Consider the following 19,651-nt stretch of genomic DNA (forward strand, 5'->3'; position numbering starts at 1 on the left):
AGAGAGTAGGACATGGTACTCTTTATTGTGACGCTCAGTGGAAACATCTGTAAACCAGCTTACTGTAGTGGTGACAGCTGCGACACATGCTAAGGCACTTATATTATATAAAAAAGGGGTGCGCGTCCCACTTACTCCTTTGTGACAGCAACTGGGACCTGAATTCAGAGCTTTTCTAGCATATGTAGTTTCATGATTCATGATTTGACTGGTTTTCCTTTAAAAAAAAAAAAAAAAAAAAAAAAAGCCTTCTTGCCTTAAAGGAACCTGATCACAGCATTTACAAGACAGTGAGGCGCACAGGGAAACTCAGCGACCAGTGTAGACCATTGCAGGGCAGGCTACTCTCTTCTAAACATGGTTCCAGGACAAGGCTGGGAAGGCACCCAGAACTAGAGCACTTACTACAAGAAGGGAAAAATAAAAACCTTTTTTTCTCTCTCAAAAGCATCCATGTGGAAGGCAGACTTGAAGCTATAGAGTGGGTGGCGCAGCTCAGCCACCCTTGGCCCCAGTCCTAGGAGAGGCACAAGGGCACACAGTGGGCCCCAGTCCTAGGAGAGACAGAAGGGTGCACAGTGGGCCCAGCCCTTATAAATTCTGGCTGCTAGGCCCTGTAAGTTCCTTAACCATTACATATATTTGGTCCCCTAGAGTGCTGGGAGAAGCCACGGGAAGGCTGCTGGCCTTTCTAGAGTGGCCCTGATGCCCTGTCTGGTTTGCCCCAGTGCTAGGACATTCTGCCCCCAGCAAGGGAGGGGAGGGGCATTGCACTTGAGACATTTTACAGTTGGAAGGAGCAGAGGCACCAGTGCTACCCAGAAGGGAGTGGGGGGATTCCCAGAGTGTCCCATGTTCTGCACCCAGCACAGAGGCGTAAGCCCTGGACTGCTCCTTCAGGAAGGGCCCAGGAAGGGGGCCCTAGGGCAGGTGTGAGGTTACCGTGTGTGATTGCCAATAGCAGAGGAAGGAATGGGGTGGGGAACAGGTAGCCAAGGTGGGGGAAGGTAACAACACTTCTAGAGGGCCTGAGCTATCAAACCTTTATCTGAAGTAAAAATAGATTCATAGAAAACTCTTGTGCCCACTCCGATGGCTGCCCTTCTTGTCTACCACCTGTGCTTTCAGGCAAGTGGGGCAAGACCTTGTGGGTCATCTGGCCTGAGCCAGCCTGGACTCTTTGGTATCAGATTCTCAAAGGTTATGGAGGACTGAACGGGCTGCAGCAAAGGAAGCCAATGCCCTCGGAAGGCCTTGGGAGAGAGGGTCATGGGCAGAGCAGTCTCAAGGCAGGGGTGTGGAGGGCTGGGGAAGGGAGGCGGAGCCGTCTGTCCATCTGTCTTGGGCTGCAGGAGAAGTTCCTATTCAGCTGCCTTGGCATCAGCCCCATCTGCTTTACCGTCGACCTCCTCGTCTGAGCAGTCACCAGTGCCTTTCCGGACAATTCGGCGGGTCACGACAAACGGCAGGTCCCCACGCCTGTGGGCAGAGGCAGAGGGTCAGTGGGGCCAAGCTAAAGAGAAATGGACAGCCCAGTACGAAGATTTCAAAGTGATCTTTAGAGGGAAGGAGGCCAGGGATCACCTCTGTCAGAGGAAGTGGACCACCAGAGAGCACCTGCAGGCCTTACCTGCCAGGTGCCTCACTACAAAGCACCAGCAGAGGGCGCTGCTGGAGACAGGTGGAGCTGCCTCCTGCAACACAGGCCTGTGCTCAAGCCTCACAAGTAGGCAGGGTGAGTTGGGAGTGGCTTAGTGACAGAGCACATATCTAACACATGTGGGACCCTGAGTTCCATCACAGCACCACAGAACAAAACAAAAAGAAATAAGTAGACACAGAAGCTCCGGGAACAACTGTTCACACAGGAGTTGGGGCATCCTCTGATGACGTTAGAAAACACAGTTGAATTTCTCAGGGAAGTCTGATTTTCATGCTTTGAAAAAGATTCCCTCTGATTGGAAGAATGGCGACATTCTAACTAACCGAACCAAGCTTTCCTGCATGCTGCATTGTGACCCACACCAGCACTCCCTCAGACATCTCCTAAGAGTGTAGGCCAGAAAGCTTCTAACAGTCAATTCAAAAACCCCAGCATGGAAGCACCACCCATCAGGCTTGGAGCTGCCAGATAGACCATTAAGATAGGCTGGGAACAAAGTGCCAAAAATCTGCTATTCATTCAAGAGCCTGGCTAAGTCCCAGTGACAGAGACCTCAAAAGGCAGACTAGGGAGGGGACCTCTGCATCTGTCATTGTGCCCCACCACCATGCACAGGCTCTGGAAGGAAACGGCTTTCTGAAATGTGCTCAGAACTAGCCTGAGTAGGAAGTGTGGTCAGGGGACAGAAGGCCAGCTCACCTCAGCTTGTTCTTCAGGGAGCTGACCTCGCGGTTCATAGCATCGGCTGTCTCTGTGGCATCCTCCAGCTCACGCTGCAGCTTCCGGCGTGAGGCATTGGCCCGCTGGGCCTCCTCTTCAGCCTCCTCTAGCTGCCGCTTAAGCTGCTTCAGGCGGGTGGATGCCTTGTCGGCCTGCAGAAACAGGCGGCCAGGGACGCTGGTGAGATGCTCTGAGTGCAGCCCACCCAGACCAAGGCTCTGCCGAGCACAGAAACCCAGCCCTGCCGAGCACAGACAGAACCCAGGCCCTGCTGAGCACAGACCTGGTCCTTGAACTGCTCCGCGTTCCTCCTCTCATCCTCCACCTGCAGCAGCACATCTTTCAGCTTCTTCTCCGTCCGGCGCACCTGCTTGGAGGCTGCCTGGCGTTCCCTGGGTAGGAAAGAAATGCTGACTGAAAGGGGCACCCTCCACCAGATAGCATGGCCAGATGGCAACCAGACCTCTCACTTCCTGGGGCCACGTGGAGGCCTGGAGGCTAAGGTGCTGTACTAGTCTTTTCTGGACACTCAGTAGCTGCTGTCTCAGGATGACACCTGGGCTGAGCCATGAGGCCAATGAAGAAGCTTGTCTATGGAGAAACTGAGGCTTGGGACCCAGAAAGATCCCATTACCTCCAAGTCTCAATTTTGCTAAACCAAAAATCAATCTCTCACTAGAAAGAGCCCACAAAGCCCCCAGTTTTGGAAGTGGCCTATGGGTTTCCATTCAAACTCCACGTACTTCTCAGAGCAAATGAGGATGGTTGTGGGGCCTGGAAGACAGAATGGGTCCTGACCCAACCTGAGGTGGCAGAGACCAACACTGTGCCCTCAGTCTGGGTAGGGCACCTACTTGGTCTCGTTGTCCAGCTGCTCCTCCAGCTGTGCGATCTTGGCCTCCAAGGCCGCAATGGAAGCCTTGTATTTGGACTTGACAGCGCTCTCCATTTCCTGCAGCTTGGCCTTGAGCTCCTTGTTCTGGCGTTCCATCTGCTGCCGCGCATTCTCGTTCTTTTGGGCATGGCTGCGTTCCAGGTTCAGGTCGGTGTTTATTTGGTCGATCTGTAGGAAGGGAGTAGAGGTAGAGTGACCTCAAGGAAGGCTGGCTCCCAGCTGCAGGGCCATGCAGGACCCTCTCCTTCTCACACACCAGGGCCAACAAACATCCCAGCTCTCTCAGGAAGGATCTGCCCATGACTAGGCCCCAGAAACTTCCTGAAACCTAGTGTCAGAGGCACAGGCCTTCACAGCGTCAGAAGCAATCAGACAGCAGAGAGCACCCATCCTACTTCTGCCCGCCAGGGCCTGAGCACCACAAGGAGCTCAGACAGAGTCAGGAGCCGGTGTGCAAGGCCCACTGCAGTGCTGCTCCTCACCTGCAGGTTGGCCTTCTTCAGCCGGTCGTTGATCAGCTCCGTGTTGCCCTGTTCCTCCTCCAGCTCCTCCTCAAGCTGGGCAATGCGGGCCTCTAGTCGCCGCTTCTCCTCCAATGCTAGGGCCCTGGGGAGGAGCGTGAGAAGTGAGTGCTCACACAGCTGAGGAGGCCCTCCTAGCATCCTGTGCTTCCTCCCTCTGGCTCACCCTTTGCCACTGCTGTTGGCGATCTCATCAGCCAGCTCATCCCGTTCCTGTTGGGCCTGGCGCTTAGCACGCTCAGCAGCTGCCAGTTCCTGTCACAAGGACACCAGAACATGATCCACTGGGACCAACACAGTCTTCACTGCCAGCAACCCACACATCCTCTCTGCGCCCTTAGCACATTCCTCCATTCCTCCATAAAGCCCTTTCCCAGGACTCCTCTAGCTCCCAGGGTTATGTCCACCCTAGGGCATAGTTCAGGCATGTGTTTATAAAGCTCCTATGTCTAAGAACTTGGGAGTCAAGCCAGGAGCCAGGGCTATAAACAGGAAATACCCAGGCCTAACGGGGAAGACTGTGGACAGACCTGCAGTGCTGGTCTCTCTGCATATGGTCAGATAGACACTGAGGGCAGCAGATGGGCTGTGGAGGCCTCTAGATCACCATGCATGATGGTGAGAATGGAGGATATCACCCCAAACCCAGCAGAAGAGAGGAGCCATGCCAGAGCAGAAGGTCAGACTGAGCATTCATAAACCAGTGATGGCCCTTTGTGGGAAGTCTACCAGACCTGGAAACACCACCCCACCCCTCCCCACCACATGCTTCATGTGTAACTAAAATAGCAGCCCAGGGGGCACTCAGGCTCCTCTGTGCCCTAGGCAACTGTTAGAGACTCATAATCAACACAGTGTTGGTTGATGGAATGAACTGGGGACTCAAGGATCACCTATTCATTTAAGAGGCGGGGGTCTGTTGCTGTGTTGGTGGCTGCATCTCAAAGTCTTCCATATTACAGACATGGACATACACGAACATACACACAACACCATGCCAAGGTGTGCAGCTAAAGGATAAAGCTCTAGAGGGACCCCGTTATTGACTCCCTAATGGAGGCTCCTCAGTTTCTTTCTGCTCTTCCCTCCCTGCTGACTCCTACTGACAGGAAAAGTCAGCTGTGACTTGCTGGCCAGAGGCAGCGGCCCTGCGCCCACAGCTGGCCCACCTCCTGCAGCTGCCCTGCACCCACAGCTGGCCCACCTCCTGCAGCTGCCCTGTGCCCACAGCTGCCCCACCTCCTGTAACTGCTCTGCACCCCCAGCTGCCCCACCTCCTGCAGCTGCCCTGCACCCACAGCTGCCCCACCTCCTGCAGCTGCCCTGCACCCACAGCTGCCCCACCTCCTGCAGCTGCCCTGCACCCACAGCTGGCCCACCTCCTGCAGCTGAATCATCTCAGCCTCCATGCTCTTCAGCTTCTTCTCATTCTCCTTGGCCTGCGCCAGGATCTCCTCCCGGGAGGCACGTGTGTCGTCCAGCTCCCGCATACAGTCCTTCATCTGGGCCTGCGTGGGGAGAGGTCAGCATCACCAGCTACTCCCATCTGCTTGGAGCCTCCACCCCTTCGGGACCACGTCCCCACAGTGACCTGCTCTAAGCCTGGCATGATTTTAGCCAGCCTTTTTTAAAGTGACAGAGAAGTAATCAAAGGTGGGTGGCTCTGTGCGGGCCTTCCTGACTAGACTTAGAAGGGGCTCTCACAGCACAGACCCCTGGACACAGTGTACGCTTTCTATAACTTCCTGTTGGCTTGGAGCGGCATCATCCACTGCAGCAGCCATGGCGTACAGTCAGTGGCCAGGTACGCTCAGGGACAAGACAGCAAGTATGCTTCCTGCCAGGAAACTCAGTCCCTCCGGCCCCGCCTGCTGACCTGAAGACCTTCTTTTTCTTTTGCAGACAAATCTCAAGATGGCATTCTCAGAGGCAGAGTATGACTCCTGTTATGTGCAGCTCTTAAGAATGCCATCAGTGAGCTGGCCTCCTATGCCTCACAACCCTGCCGGTGTGATGTTTGCTTGTTTGTGTTTGTTTTTTTGTTTGGTTTTTTTTTGAGACAAGGTTTCTCTGTATAGCCCTGGATGTCTTGGAACTCACTCTGTAGACTAGGCTGGCCTCGAACTTAGAAATCCACCTGCCTCTGCCTCCCAAGTGCTGGGATTAAAGGCGTTCGCCACCACTGCCCATCAGCCGGTGTGATGTTTAATCTTCCTCACTGCTGGTATACTTGTGTGAATGACTACACAAGAGCTGTTTTTATTAATGTTAGTCTTTAATCCCTGGTGAGTGGAAACTGCCCCAAGTATATGCCCCAAGCTCTGAGCCGCTTCTCAGAGCCATCAGTTCAGACCGTCCTTCACTGAACACTGCGGTACCTGGTCTCTTCCTGAAGCCTGAGTTTAAGTGGCCACCATCCCTGACTCTTCTGCATGTCCAGCTACCTTCTTCTTGGCTTAATGTCCTCATCCCCCTCTTGTTACTGAGTCCCTTCTGAGCCCGAGCCTCACCTGTGAGACAGGCTAGGAGCTCCCACAGACAGGCTCACAGTGGGGCAGGCCCTGACTCCCAGGCTCTACCAGCCCCATCTGTGACCAGCCCGGGTCTGCCTCACCTGAAGCTTCCGCAGCTGTTTGATGGCCTCCTCCCGGTTCTTGTTGGCCGTGTCGATGTGCGCCTCCAGGTCCTTCAGATCCATCTCTAGCTTCTTGCGTGCTGCCATGGCCATGGAGCGCTGCTTCCTCTCGTCCTCCAGCTCTGCCTCCATCTCCCGCACCTGAAGAACACTGGCAGCTCAGAAGGCAGGGCTCATGCTTAGCGCTCACTGCTGAGCGCCGAGTTCAGATGAGCTCAGGCCAGTTCTGGGGTACCCGCATGGCCACCAGGGACAAAGCACAAAGTTAGCCACTGAGAAATGAGGCAGTGGGAAGATGGTCCAGATGCAGTCCCTGGTGTCCCCAGAGTGAGGAGGCCATACACACCTGTCTGACCAGCTGTTTCTTCTTCTCCTCGCTCTGTTCATCCCGGCCCTGCAGATCCCGTTCAAACTGGGCCTTCATGGCCTGCAGGTTCACCTCCAGACGGAGCTTGGCATCCTCAGTGGCCTGCAGCTCGTCCTCCAGCTCCTCCAGCTGGGTCTTCATCTCCTCCACCTGCTGCTCCAAGGCACGCTTGGACTTCTCCAGCTCATGGACCTGGCAGAGCCCCCACATTAGTTACAGACTCAGACAGCATGGGGCCTGAGCTCATACCACACCCCTGGGCTCCCCAGAACCAGGATGTGAGTTGTCACTCACACTCTTGCCCACGTCATCCTTGGAGCTCATGAGGTCCTCCATCTCCGTGCGGAACTGCTTGTTGAGTCGCTCCAGCTCTGCCTTCTGCTCCATGGCCTCCTCGAGTGCCCGGGCCAGAGACAGTGCCTTTGTCTCCTTCTCACGGGCCTCAGCCTCAGCTCGGTCACGCTCCTCTGCGTACTTGGCCGAGATGGTCTTCTCCTCAGCCAGGAGCTGGGGAAAGAAGTCTCACTGTGAGGCTAACTGAAGACCACTGGACCCTACAGCTGGACCCAGACCAGCAGGCCCAAGGATGCTACCAGGACTTGCTGGCTACCAGAGTGTCCTGGCAGGAAGAGAGCAGGGATTCCTCTAGCTCTGTGTTTTGATCTCTGCCTACATTCTTAAAGATGTTCATCTGTGTGTGCACACATGTACATGCAAACATACACATACACATACACCTGCGTGTGCCGGTGCCAGCAGAAGCCAGGAGAGTGTGGTGGACTCCATAGAGCCACAGTTACGGGTGGTTGTGAGCTGCCTGGCTTGGGTGCTAGGAATGGAACTTGTCCTCTAGAAGAGCAGTGACATCTCTTAACAGCTGAGCATCTCTGCAACCTCTCTGCTTAACTCTCTCATTTATGTTACCCAGTGAGGATGCCCAGATTCCTGAAAAGATCTGCTTAAAAGCTTAAATCCCACACGTGGCCCATCTCCAAAGATGGCTGCACCCACTGTGCCTGCTCTATGTGGGCCCCCCTCACTATTCCTCACCTTCCTGCCTTCCTGTCTCTCTGCCCACTCTTCACCTGCACCACAGATTGGGACCTTTTCATAAAGAACATTCCTTAGAGGTTGTACAGCCTCTTGCAGGCCATTCAGCTCTGCCACTTATGATGCTAAGAGCCAGCAGCAGCATGCAAATGAGCGTGGCCATGTACAATGAAAATTTATCTGGAAAAACACAGGGCCAGGAGATGGCTCCACAGGTAATGACAGAAGATGGACTTGTGCAAGTTGACCTCTACCTCAGCACATGCACTGCGGTGCATTTGCACATGCATACACACTAAATAACTAAGTGTTACTAAACAGAGTTTTAAAGCATGGCAGGGGGTCTGGGTTTGTCTTGCACGTGTTGACCCTGATGATTTAGTCTGTTACTCCATCTGGCCTATGTCTGCATCGCCATGGTGGAAGGAGGACTGATTATGTCTGAATCCTGCTCCTAAATCTTCTGGTTACTCCCCCCCCCCAGCCCCGGCTCCCTGCCAGGCTGCAGACTGGGGGCCTGGCCACGCCCACCCCCCTGCTCTGTGGATGGGAGAGGACAGAAGGAGAGGAGGGGAGGCCACACCTGGTCAAACTTCTTCTGCTTCTTTTCCAGGTTGGAGACGCTCTGCCGCTGGTGGTCCAGATCAACCAGTAGGTCGTCCAGCTCCTGCTGCAGCCGTGTCTTGGTCTTCTCCAGCTTATCATAGGCAGCCACCTTTTCCTCAAGCCGCTGGCTCAGGCCTTCCAGGTCCTTCTGAAGCCTCCGCTTTGCCTCTTCTGCGGTCTCCAGGCACCCCACACCATCCTCCATCTTCTTCTTCATGTCGGTCACCTGGGCGGGACAGGGGAGTGACACAAACACCCACACTGGCACCATTCTCCAGGACAACCTGGGATACGCCTGCTATACCATAAACGGGGCCAACCCAGTTTCGGACCCGCTCCAATCACCTCCCTCTTCCCAGGAGGGAGAGGGCACCACACCTGGGCATGGAGGGTGGTGATCTGCTTCTCCAAGTTGCGCTTGGCCTCCTCTTCCTCCTCCAGCTGCTCTCTGAAGGAGTTTTTCTCATCCTCCATCTGCTTGAGCTTGGTGCTCAGGCTTAGCTTCTGCCGGTTCTCCTCCTGGAGCAGCTCCTACTCAAGAAGGCAAAGGGGATGCTCAGGAGGCGCAGGAGCACCCCAAAACCCAACAGAGGGTGAGGAGAGGATGTGCTATCAGGCATGTCTGTCTGCAAGCAAGAAGCAGGGTGTGGTAGCTAAAGCTCTCTGGGCTTCCAGGTCCTGGCGCTGTCCTCACCTGTGTGTCCTGGAGCTGGGACTCCAGCGCAGAGAAATCCTTCGTAAGCTTGCTGGACTTGCTGTCAGATTGGTTAAGGAGACCGGTCACACTGTCCAGTTCAACCTGGGTAGGGAAAAGAGAGGTGGAGACTGTGGGTGCTCAGAACTGTTCCTGCAAAGCTGGACTACTCTTGAGCTGAACCATGGGGTCCTGGCTGAGGAGCCAGGATGAAAAAGCACACAGAGGGTGCAGCATGCCTCAGGCCTGGGTCCAGCAGAAGCTCACCTGCAGTTTGGTGACCTTGTCTGCCAGCTCTGTTCGTACACGCTCCCCCTCGCTGAACTTGACCTGCAGTTCTTGCAGCTGCGCCTCCACCTTCTTGCGCTTGTGCTCTGAGTCGCCCTTGCCCTGCAGCAGGGCCTTCACCTCATTGGCCAGCTCTCCCCGCTCATTCTCCAGGGTCTGCTTCGCCTTCTCAAGGGTAGCTTTTACCTGGAGGAGGAGGCAAGGGTGCGGTGAGTATGCGGTGTCGGGTACATGCCTGCACTTTCTAAGCTGCTGAAGAGGCAAGGACCCTAGGTCCAAAGGCTGCTGCTGCCTCTGACTCAAGAGCCTGGGCAAAGAAAGCCTGGGTGGCGCTTATTCTCAGATCCTGAAGGTAGGTGAAAGAATCCTGCAAGCTTTCCCTCTCTGAATGGAGGGGATGTTCTAGTATATGAAGTTTCATGGGTATCTGTAGGGATTTTAGCAACATTCACAATACAAGGAAAACCGCTCCTAGACTCGAAAATAGCAATCCTTCCAAAAACTATGAAGGTGTCAGGTGAGGAGATATGTGCCTTCAATCCTAGCAGAGAGGGGTGGATCTCTGTGAGCTCAAGGCCAACCTGCTCTATGTAGTAGGTTCTAGGACAGCCAAGGTTACACAGTGAAACCCTATCTCAAAAAAACAAACAAAAGAACAAAACAAAACTAGGAAAGTGCAGCTTACTAACAGGCACTCATGTGCTTAACAAGGTCAAGGGTCACAGGTCACAGGTCACAGGACCCTGGGCCAGTACAAAGGCATGCTGGGTAAAAACACTACAAAACAGATCGCAGCACAGTGCTGGTGAAGTAGGGCGAGGTGTGCTTCTAAATGTGCTAGGCTGCCGCATGGAAGAAACGGCCTAGTTGCCAAGAAGAACATGAGCTGAAAGCCACAACGAATTAGAGCCGGGCGGTGGTGGCACACACCTTTAATCCTAGTACTTGGGAGGCAGAGGCAGGCGGAATTCTGAGTTCGAGGCCAGCCTGGTCTGCAGAGTGAGTTCCAGGACAGCCAAGGCTACACAGAGAAACCCTGTCTCGAAAAACCAAAAAAAAAAAAAAAAAAAAAAAAAAAAAAAAAAAAAAAAAAAAAAAAAGGAAGGAAGGAAGGAAGGAAGAAAGAATTTGTTTAGAAGGAGCCACCTGGATGGACAACATCAGGTTTCCCAGTAAAACGTCAGCTGATCATGTGCTAGGAGTTTGTGAGGAAGATCTCTCAGTCAGCAGAGACCACTGGGCCCCCTTAGGTTCAGGGTGAAGGCCATGGCCATCCCCCAAGCTCTGTGGACAGGTTAGTAGAGCATTAACTACTCAGATGATTTACGGTATGATCAACTCAACCTCAAATAATCACAAGACAAACCAGCCACTATCCTCCCTTACTAGCAGAGAAGCTGAGGCACAGAAGAAATTATGTGCCCATGTCATTCTGACAAAGCTGGGGTCCAGCCTGACACTGCACCTGCTCTGCTCTCCTCCGGTTCCAATGTAACAAGGACCATCTGGACCCTCTCCAGACACAGTGCACCTCTCCCAGAGTCCCCGTACCCGCTTAGTCTGCTCCAACTGATCCGCCAGCTCCTCCACGGCCTGCGAGTGCTTCTGCCTCATCTCCTGGATCTGGGCCTCGTGGGTCTTGGCCTCATCCTCCAGAGTCTTCTTCAGGATGCTCACTTCCTGCTCACGTTTCGACCTGGACAGAAAACACCATGAGACTGGAGGCAACACTCCACTAGGGGGATATTGTCCCTTGTCCCAACTCTTGACTGCAGAGGCCTGAAAGGGACAGGGCAACTCATACAGCTTCTTCTCTTGTGTCTCTTCTTCTCCCTCTCCCTCTGAACTAAGTTCTCATGTAGACCATGCTGGCCTTAAACCCACTCTGTAGCCAAGAATGACCCTGAACTCCTCACCCTTCTGCCTATGGCTCCCAAGTGTGTGTGCCACCAGACCCAGACATGCACAGATTCCCTACCATTGGCCTCCCTCCTTGGTCATCTCTCCATCCTCAGGCCCAACCTAGCAAACACGCATGCTGCAGACGTGTGCCTTTTCAGCCCTAAGCTCCATTCTGTCTCCCCAGGGTCTGCAGCAGGACTTCCCTCAGTGAAGAGACTAAGGAACCATCGACACACATGCCCACACACCGCACGCCCTCACGCCCGCATGCCTGCACACTCCCTGCACTCAGGCCTCCCCATCAACCTGCCCACAGCACACCTCAGCTCCTGCTGGGCAGCTGTGGAGTCCAGAGTGTCCTCCAGCTCCGTCTTCAGTGCTTCTAGCTCTTCTCCAAGATCCCGTTTCTGCTTCTCAGCTTTATTCCTGGAGGCTCGCTCAGACTCCAGGTCCTCCTGGAGCTCAGAGATCTGAGTTTCCAGTTCTCGAATCTTCTTTAGGGCCATATTCTTCTGAGCAGCTTCTTCTTCCACTCTGTCAAGGAGATCAGTGACATCAGCATGAGGTCGCTCTCACCACCAAGCAACAGGAATGTGCAGAAGAGTCTTGGGAAGGTGCAGCCAAGCACCGTCTGGCACTCACAATCATGGACTGAGGATCAACCTTGGCAAAGCTAAGCCATCCAGGACGGCTAAGAGCAATACCACGTGGAGCTGGGAGAGACGGCTCAATGCTTTAGAAGAGCACGGGCTGCTCCTCCCACATGGTAGCTCACAACTGCCTACAACTCCAGGTCCAGGAGCTCTGATACCTTCTTCTAGTTCCCAAGGGGAAACACAACACATACACAACACGCACGCACACACGCACGCACGCACGCACGCACGCACACACGCAGGCACACACACACACAACATGCACGCACACACGCACGCACGCACACACACACACACACACAAATTTAAAAATATATTATTAAAGATAAATAGCAATTGAGAACTGGACAATAGAATTATTTCATTTTCTTAATTAAGACTGCCTTAAACATATAAAAATTCAAATGTTTACCGAAAAGATACAAAGAAATAAAACAGTGCAGGTCATAATCACTGTAACTAAATTAAAACGTGGATGTGCTATAAATTTACATCATTAAGAGCTGTTAAATTCAGCTGAAACTGCTGTATCATGATTGTGGCAGATGGAGGGAGGGAGGGAGGAGCTGTACATGTAGGGGCAGGGCACGTATGGGAAATCTCGACTTTCTATAAATCTAAAGTTGCTATTTAAAAAGAAATGTATACAGGGCGCTGAAATGGCTCAGCAGGCTTGCAACCAAGCCCAAGGACTAAGTTCAATCCCTGGGACCCACACATGGAAGAAGAGAACTGACTCAGGCAAAATGCCCTCTGACCTCGACATGTGCAGCATGGCGCATTATCCTTGGGCTCCTCCCAACAGGTAAATGTAAAAAAGATAAATAAAAAGAAAAAAATTACTTTTAATATATGCCTATAGTCTCAAAATAAGGAAAGAGCATAGGACAGGAGAGGAGAGGAGGATGGGTGAAAGGGGAAGGGAGAGAGGACTACAGAGAATAGGGAAAGAGGACTACAGAATGAGAGGGAGGACTACAGAGAATGGGCTGTAGATGGCTTTTGTAAAGATTAAGCACTCTGGAACACACTGTCTGTGGATCAGAAGTATCTTTCCCATAGGCTCTGAGACAAAATCAGAAAGCATGCTCATGGCTTATTGTAGCACCAAGAATGGGGCGGGAAGCCACTGCACATGCAACACTGGATAGGAGCAGAGGGAGCCTCACCTGGCCAAGGCAGCCTGCAACTCCTCCTCCTTCTTGGCCAGCTGCATCTTGAGCTCTGCGATCTGTGCCTGGAGCTCAGCGATCTGGTCGCTGAGGTCTGTGGAGTCTCCCTCCAGCTTGCGGCGGGTCTTCTCCAACTCCTGCCTTTGCTTCTCCTCCCTACGGAGGCGCTCTGCCAGGAAGGGCAGGGAGGGACACGGAGCCTTAGTTACTTGTATAAAACCAAACACTGTGCACTTGTAGGACACATGGACAGTTTAAGCAGACACCACGTCCACACCCACTTCCAACTCTGAGATGAAGCTGAGCCCTAGAAGCTACCAAGGCCTATGTGTCCCCATGGCAGCACGGCACCTGGAGTCTGACTCCTCCCTTCTTCCCTTCACAGCTGTCAAAAGTTCAACAGCTTCTAAAACGGCTGTGCCCAACACATGCTTATCACTCCTCACACAGGCAACCGTCCTGCCATGCAGCAATGTGTCTGCAGCCCTGACTTGCAGGAGAACCAGATAGCGTCCCTGAAGCCTGACGGCCTTGCCTTAAGGCACTGGCCGAGCCCTGGGCTGAGCCTGGCACGCCTATGAGTGGCACAGAGCTCAGCGTTCTGGATGGACAGGATGCTCCAGGCCAGCGCGCCTCACCTTCCAGGTCAGTGATCATCGCCTCGTGCTTGTTCTTGAGCTTGGCCAGGCTCTTGGACTTCTCCTCCTCTTCCATGAGATTGGTAGTGAATTCAGCTACCCTGTCTTCCAGCAGTTTCTTCTCCTGATAGTGGAGGAAGAATGTCAGAGGAGTTCAGTGCTGATTGAATACATACCTTAGCTCGTCCAAAGACTCAACCATAAATGTATGGATCAAAGGTAAGGCAGGGCCTTAAAGACTTGGCCAAGTTCACAGACACTACAAATGTAGGCATCCAAGACCTCCCTGTGGTCAGTGAGAAAGACTTCTAGTGTCAACTAGTTTAGGGAAAGGACAAGTGGTCCATGAGAGGTTGCCATCTGCTGTTTTCTCAATCCTAAAAGTTGGTGAAGTCTTTCCCAAGGAGAAATGGTAAGCCTCTGGCCCCAGCCTCCTCATTCATGAGAAAACCCTTTGCACATGGTGCTGGTATCCAGAGGCCTTGTATGCTCGGGGAGAAGTGGCTTGCTGCTGGGCAGAGCCATGGCACTGCGGGCGAACAGGCAGGTAGGCAGGTCTTGGCCCTGCTCTGCCCTACCTTCTTCATAACTGCATGGAACACCAGGCCCCACCTTGGCCAGTTTGCAGTTTTGGTCCTCCATGATGATCTGGTCCTCCTCCAGTTTCTTCAGCTTGGCCTCGGTGGTCACCTTCTCAAGCTGCAGCTTCTGCCGGGCACTCTCCTCCTCCTCCAGCTGCTCCTCCAGTTCCTAAACAGAGAGGAGATGTGAGAAGGGCGGAGGACACACACACACGCCTGGCCCCTCCTCAGGAAACCTGCATGTGAACTGGGCACATGACTGCCATCACATTGTTCCTTGCTTGAGCCAGCATGCCACAAAGAGGCCTATGCTGAGGCTGATGGAGGAAGGACCAAAGAGACAAGCTCAGTGGCCTCGATGTTCAATGAGTAACACTCACGGAGATGTGAGTCGTGCCCACGGGTGCAGGTGGTACCTGAATGTTCTGCTGCATCTTCTTCTTCTCCGCCTGCAGGTACTGGCAGCGCTCCTCCTCCTCCTCCACCCTGGCCTCCAGGTCATGGCAGATCTCCTCCAGCTCCTGCTTCTTCGCTGTCAGGCGGGCCCGGAGCTCCTCAGCCTCGGCACACAGTTCTGTTTCCGCCTGCAGCTGCTCCTGAAGCTGCAGCTTCTCTGCCATTAGCTGCAAAAGAACATGTGCAAAGACTAAGTTTAAGTTCCCTGCGGCCTCCTCGGTGTCCAGATAAGAAATGTCCCCCAAGGCAGGCACAAAAGGCTTGGTTGCCAGTGGCTGGCATTGTTAGCTGCTGCGAACTTTAGAAGCAGAGGCCACTGGGGCATGATCTTGCAGGGAATATTGGGGCCCTGACCCCTTCTTTCCTTGGCACACAGAAGTGAGTAGCTCTGCTCCACCACTCTCTCCGTCGCAGCACTCAGCGTCAGTAGGGGCTAGACGACAGGGTGAATCTCTTCATCCCCCTTTACATTACGAATCTTAGGCACACTGTCAACACTTAGCAACAGAGCTGATGTGTACTCCTCAAGCAGCTCCAGGGTGGGCGCTTATGGCTCAGGCTCCCAGCTGACTACTGCTCTCCCACTGGACTGCAAATAAGTTGCAAGCCAGCCGGCCTGATGGTGGCCAATAGGGGGCAGCACTGAGTAGCTGGGGTTGACGGGTGGAGACTGACACCTACCTGAGACTGCATAGTCTCCATCTCTGTCAGCCTGTTCTCTGCAGCCAGATGCTTCTCTCGAACCTTTGTCAGCTCAGCCTCCTTGGCTAACAGCTCATCCTCATGCCTTATTGAGTTCAGCAGGGGCTTGACCTGGGAGAGAAGATGGAGGCAGAGTTACGGCTGGCTGCCCACCCTAGAAGCTCCCTCATCTCTGGAATGCAAGCTCTAGAGATGAGAGGCAACCAGACCTGCTATCTGGGGAGGTGGTCCAAGAAGGTACAACCTTCCCAGAAGTCAGTCTGGAACAACATGCTACAGGCCTCTGACTCACTTAATTACACTTCCAGGAAACCATGTCTACATGTGCATAAGGATGTCCATGGCAGCACTGTTTATAGGCCCAAGGCTTAGGGATGATCCGTCTATTCTCTAGGGAATAGACACTGATAGGAATTCTAAACACAAGTGCAAAATACAAGACTATGACCACAAGCCAAAGCTTGTGAGACTTACATGGCCGAGACTTACTGCAGTGAGAATCAATGCAGACACCATGGCGTTGGCTCTGGGGGGCCCGCGATTGAAGTTTTATGTTCTTTCTAATGATTCTCTTTGGTATTTAATATACATTATACATGATAAACTAAAATTGTCAGAACAAGTTGCAAAGGAATTTTCTTTGAGACAGGGTCTCAATGTAGATCTAGCTGTTCTTATTCACTATGTAGACACAGAGATCTGCCTGCCTCTGCCTCCTGAGAGCTAAGATTAAGAGATGTTCTACCATGCCCAGCTTGCAAAGGGTACTTTTAAAGACTGGGGGCATAGAGTAGACGTTCTGAGCAGCTGGCTGCCATAGGGTACTACAGGAGGCTAGTGTCTCTCTCCCACATGGGGCCAATGTGTAGGGAAGGCAAGCCCTTACCTACAGGAGCTGCTCTCGACTTTGGCCCAGCCCAGACAATGCCATGCACAGCAAACAAGTGGTGCTGCTGGCAGACACTTGGACAAGACCAGGTTAGGCTCACATTGCTGAGCCCTATGGAGCTACAGGAAAGGCTTGTGATGTGGGCAGCAAGCCCAACTCGAGCAAGAGGAGGTTGAGCTGCCTGTGGAGAACCCACCTTGGTGAAGAGCCTCCACCACTGCCAGTTGCGCAGCCTGAGGTACGCCGCACAGTTCCTCTGTAGGACCTTCATGGCGGTGAGCTGCTGCTGCCTCTTGGCAAAGGCCCTGGAGAGGAAGGGCACAGTCAGCAACTCAGGGACGAGGAAAGCATACACCGACAACCCTGGCACGCAAGTCATTCAACACACGATGAATGACAAGGGCTCAGGTCATTCAGTCACTGCTCAGGTCATTCAGGTGCTCTCAGGCATAAAGGATCTACAAGAACTTAGTGCAAGATCTAACTGTGGCCTTAGTCATCATTTCCGTCTGTCTAGCCCTTCTGCCTTCCTGCCTGAGCTGCTGGGGTGCAGCGCATCAGCAGCTGATATGCTAAAAAAGTGGGAGTAAGGTGTGGGCGGAAGGGCTCCCTTTCTCCCAACACCACAAACTCATGCTCATTCCAGGGCTCAGAGCTCACACTGGGACTGTCCGAGAGCATGTGTGCCTGCTGCAGCAGGGGAATCTGAACATGCTGATCTTACATTGTGAGCTCAGGCTGCCTCCAGGGAGCATGACAGGCACAGACAGGCCTGGGTGGCATCCCCACATGGTGAAAAGTGAGGATTAAATAAGCAGACACTTGAGAAAGTCAAAACTCAATCGAATGACTCCCACTAGACTCTCTCGTAAATAGCCATTTCTGCCCATTGAGAAATCCAGTAGGCAAAGGGGGACAAGAGCCTACGGCCAGTCAGGTTCCTCAAGGCCCCAGAGGCCTTCAACCACAGCTGATTATACTGCACTCAGTAGCAGGAACACAGGTGAGGTGTGTAGGGTAGGGGTCCCTGCAACGTACTTCCTGGCCAGGTAGCCCCTGCAGCAGGCCTGGAAGCCAATGATGACATCGGTAATCTTCAAGTCCCGCTCTTCCTCCAGGTGAGCTAGCACTCCTGCCCGGAAGAACACTTTGCTCTGACCGATGCGGTACAGGTTGCTGTCAAGCTCCAAGGCTTTGATCTAGAGGGAGGAAAGCAGACCACTGACTGCATCACTCTGTACACCGGGAGGAATGGCCAGGACTTGCCTCAGCCCAGCTGTCCCAGTGGGTCTCAAAGAGTGGCTGCACCTCCTGATGGAGCCTTCTGCCCAGGATCAGAGGGCATGGGTCTCAGGGACACCAAGAGTAGGACACAGAGCAAGGTGACAAGCCAGACTGTCAAAGAAACAGGGGACTCTTCAGAGACCCTGTCTACCTCCTGCCTCTGTACCTGGAGTCATACTCCACAAATGCTCAAACAGGACGCCCTCACTGTGAAGCAGCTAAAGTTTACTGGCACCAAGATTAAAAGGAAGGGCCTTCATGAGCCTCAGGACCCAACACCACCTAGAGACCCTGACTTGTCCCCTCTTGAGGCCACTTCCCTCAACTATATGGGGGTGATGCTTCAGTTTAAAGAAAAACAGACACAAAGCAAATAACAGTACCTCTCTCCCAGTAGGGCCATGGGCACTACCCAAGAGAATGTCAGAAGCAGTCAGCATAAGGCCAAAGCACCCAGTGAGCCCCACTCAAGTTTTAGTCATCATGACAAACTTGGGTAACTCCAGCCAGGGCAGCTGCACTCCTTAGAAAGCCCACGGGAAGGGTGCTCTCTGCTGTCAACTGACTAGATTTAAAAATCAGCCAGGAGACATGCCTCTGAGTGTCTGTGTTAGGAGGGCTCCATTGTCTACCTGAGGAGAGATAGGTGCCACCATCCTATAGACTGGGTTCCTGAACTGAATAAAAAATGGGCAAAAGGAGAAAGCAGCTGAGTGCCACTCATTTCTCTGGCCCAGTGCAGACTACATGGCACCAACCGCCTCCCTGTCTTCCCACCACGCCCTCTTCTCCCTCACGATAGACTCTACCCTTGAAATGTGAGTCAAATGATCCCTCTCTTCCCTCAAGTTGCCTCTTGTCAAGTACATGGTCCCAGCAATGAGAAAGTAACTAATGCAGGTAGGTATGTGTGCCAGCTAGCCTGTCTGTCTGGGAGGGCTTTAGAGTAACCTCCCATTGGCACTACCAATGAGTATTCTACATGGGTTCTGGAAGACACCTGTTCCTAAGTAACTATGCTAGTCTGTCAAGGAGTCCTGGTGGAAAGTAAGAAAAGTGGGGATGAGTGTGGACAGGTCCCCTGCCTGTCCCTAGCTCTCTTACAATGTGACAAGACCTAGGAATAGCCATACCCATCTTTCCTGAAGAGCAAGGGAGAGAACTCTGGTCCCTGTAGAAGGCACACAGCCACACAAGAAAGTGACTAAGGGTCTATGGAGAAGAGGTAATCCAGACCCCAGGGGAGACTTCCCCTGTCGCTGCCTTCCCCACGCTGGCTGACAAGCAGGCAGCATCGCCCTGCCACACATCCTTCCCCTTCTCAATCTCCCAACCACTGAACATAAACTTAATCTACATTGAAGTGTTGAGTTTTTTTTTTCTAACAACTCTTTGTATCAGCAGCCCTGCCTCCATGACTTGAGACAGCAAGCAGAGGCCAGGCTGGGAATAAGAAGATGCATAAGAAATACAGGAAAGGGCCCAGGGTGGGACTGAGCCCCCAGTGTGGCTATGGGGCACTGGGGCCATTGGTGATTAAACCAAAACCCAGAGTGTCAGGGCAGGAGGATGTAGGCAGGGAAAGTCCAGATGTTGGGTCAACCCCTGGACCACTCAGCCCTGGCTGTGAGTACAACAGCCAAAGGAAAAGGGCCAAAAAGACAGTAGAATTGTTCCCCGAATAGAACAGAGCAGCTCCTGTCAGAGTCCCATCTCCTTCGGCCTCGTCCTTGGTGTTTGTCCTGGTTCCAACATATCCCTGACTGCCTGAGGCCTGTGAGGGCAGCCTCTCAGGGCTCTAAGGAAAATCAGAACCTAAGCACAAGCAGAGACCATGCAGTACAGGCATCTTCAGGTCAAAATGACCATTGCACATGCGTCATGTGAGCAGCTGTGACCCAACAGTCAACGGTGCCCACTCCAGGGAGCTGC

General features: G+C 53.2%; 1 protein-coding gene across 1 annotated transcript in view; it reads right to left on the reverse strand.

The window, feature by feature from the left end:
- Positions 1 to 6: 6 nt before the first annotated feature.
- Myh9 (myosin heavy chain 9) overlaps positions 7 to 19,651 on the reverse strand; it is an 81,027-nt gene continuing 61,382 nt past the window's right edge. Inside the window, exons 19-41 of the mRNA XM_031348328.1 lie at positions 17,474 to 17,634; positions 16,632 to 16,740; positions 15,526 to 15,657; positions 14,805 to 15,011; positions 14,420 to 14,557; positions 13,808 to 13,931; positions 13,167 to 13,338; positions 11,663 to 11,875; positions 10,991 to 11,135; positions 9,419 to 9,625; positions 9,152 to 9,256; positions 8,836 to 8,988; positions 8,435 to 8,683; positions 7,096 to 7,308; positions 6,781 to 6,993; positions 6,414 to 6,575; positions 5,179 to 5,307; positions 3,966 to 4,054; positions 3,761 to 3,884; positions 3,238 to 3,446; positions 2,667 to 2,775; positions 2,363 to 2,535; positions 7 to 1,479 (exon numbers count right to left, since the gene is read on the reverse strand). Of these exons, the coding sequence (XP_031204188.1) occupies positions 1,362 to 1,479; positions 2,363 to 2,535; positions 2,667 to 2,775; positions 3,238 to 3,446; positions 3,761 to 3,884; positions 3,966 to 4,054; positions 5,179 to 5,307; positions 6,414 to 6,575; positions 6,781 to 6,993; positions 7,096 to 7,308; positions 8,435 to 8,683; positions 8,836 to 8,988; positions 9,152 to 9,256; positions 9,419 to 9,625; positions 10,991 to 11,135; positions 11,663 to 11,875; positions 13,167 to 13,338; positions 13,808 to 13,931; positions 14,420 to 14,557; positions 14,805 to 15,011; positions 15,526 to 15,657; positions 16,632 to 16,740; positions 17,474 to 17,634 (3,654 nt within the window). The 3' untranslated portion in view covers positions 7 to 1,361. The remainder of the gene's footprint in view (positions 1,480 to 2,362; positions 2,536 to 2,666; positions 2,776 to 3,237; positions 3,447 to 3,760; positions 3,885 to 3,965; positions 4,055 to 5,178; positions 5,308 to 6,413; positions 6,576 to 6,780; positions 6,994 to 7,095; positions 7,309 to 8,434; positions 8,684 to 8,835; positions 8,989 to 9,151; positions 9,257 to 9,418; positions 9,626 to 10,990; positions 11,136 to 11,662; positions 11,876 to 13,166; positions 13,339 to 13,807; positions 13,932 to 14,419; positions 14,558 to 14,804; positions 15,012 to 15,525; positions 15,658 to 16,631; positions 16,741 to 17,473; positions 17,635 to 19,651) is intronic.

Source organism: Mastomys coucha, unplaced genomic scaffold (genome assembly GCF_008632895.1).
Source record: "Mastomys coucha isolate ucsf_1 unplaced genomic scaffold, UCSF_Mcou_1 pScaffold11, whole genome shotgun sequence".
Lineage (NCBI taxonomy): Eukaryota > Metazoa > Chordata > Mammalia > Rodentia > Muridae > Mastomys > Mastomys coucha.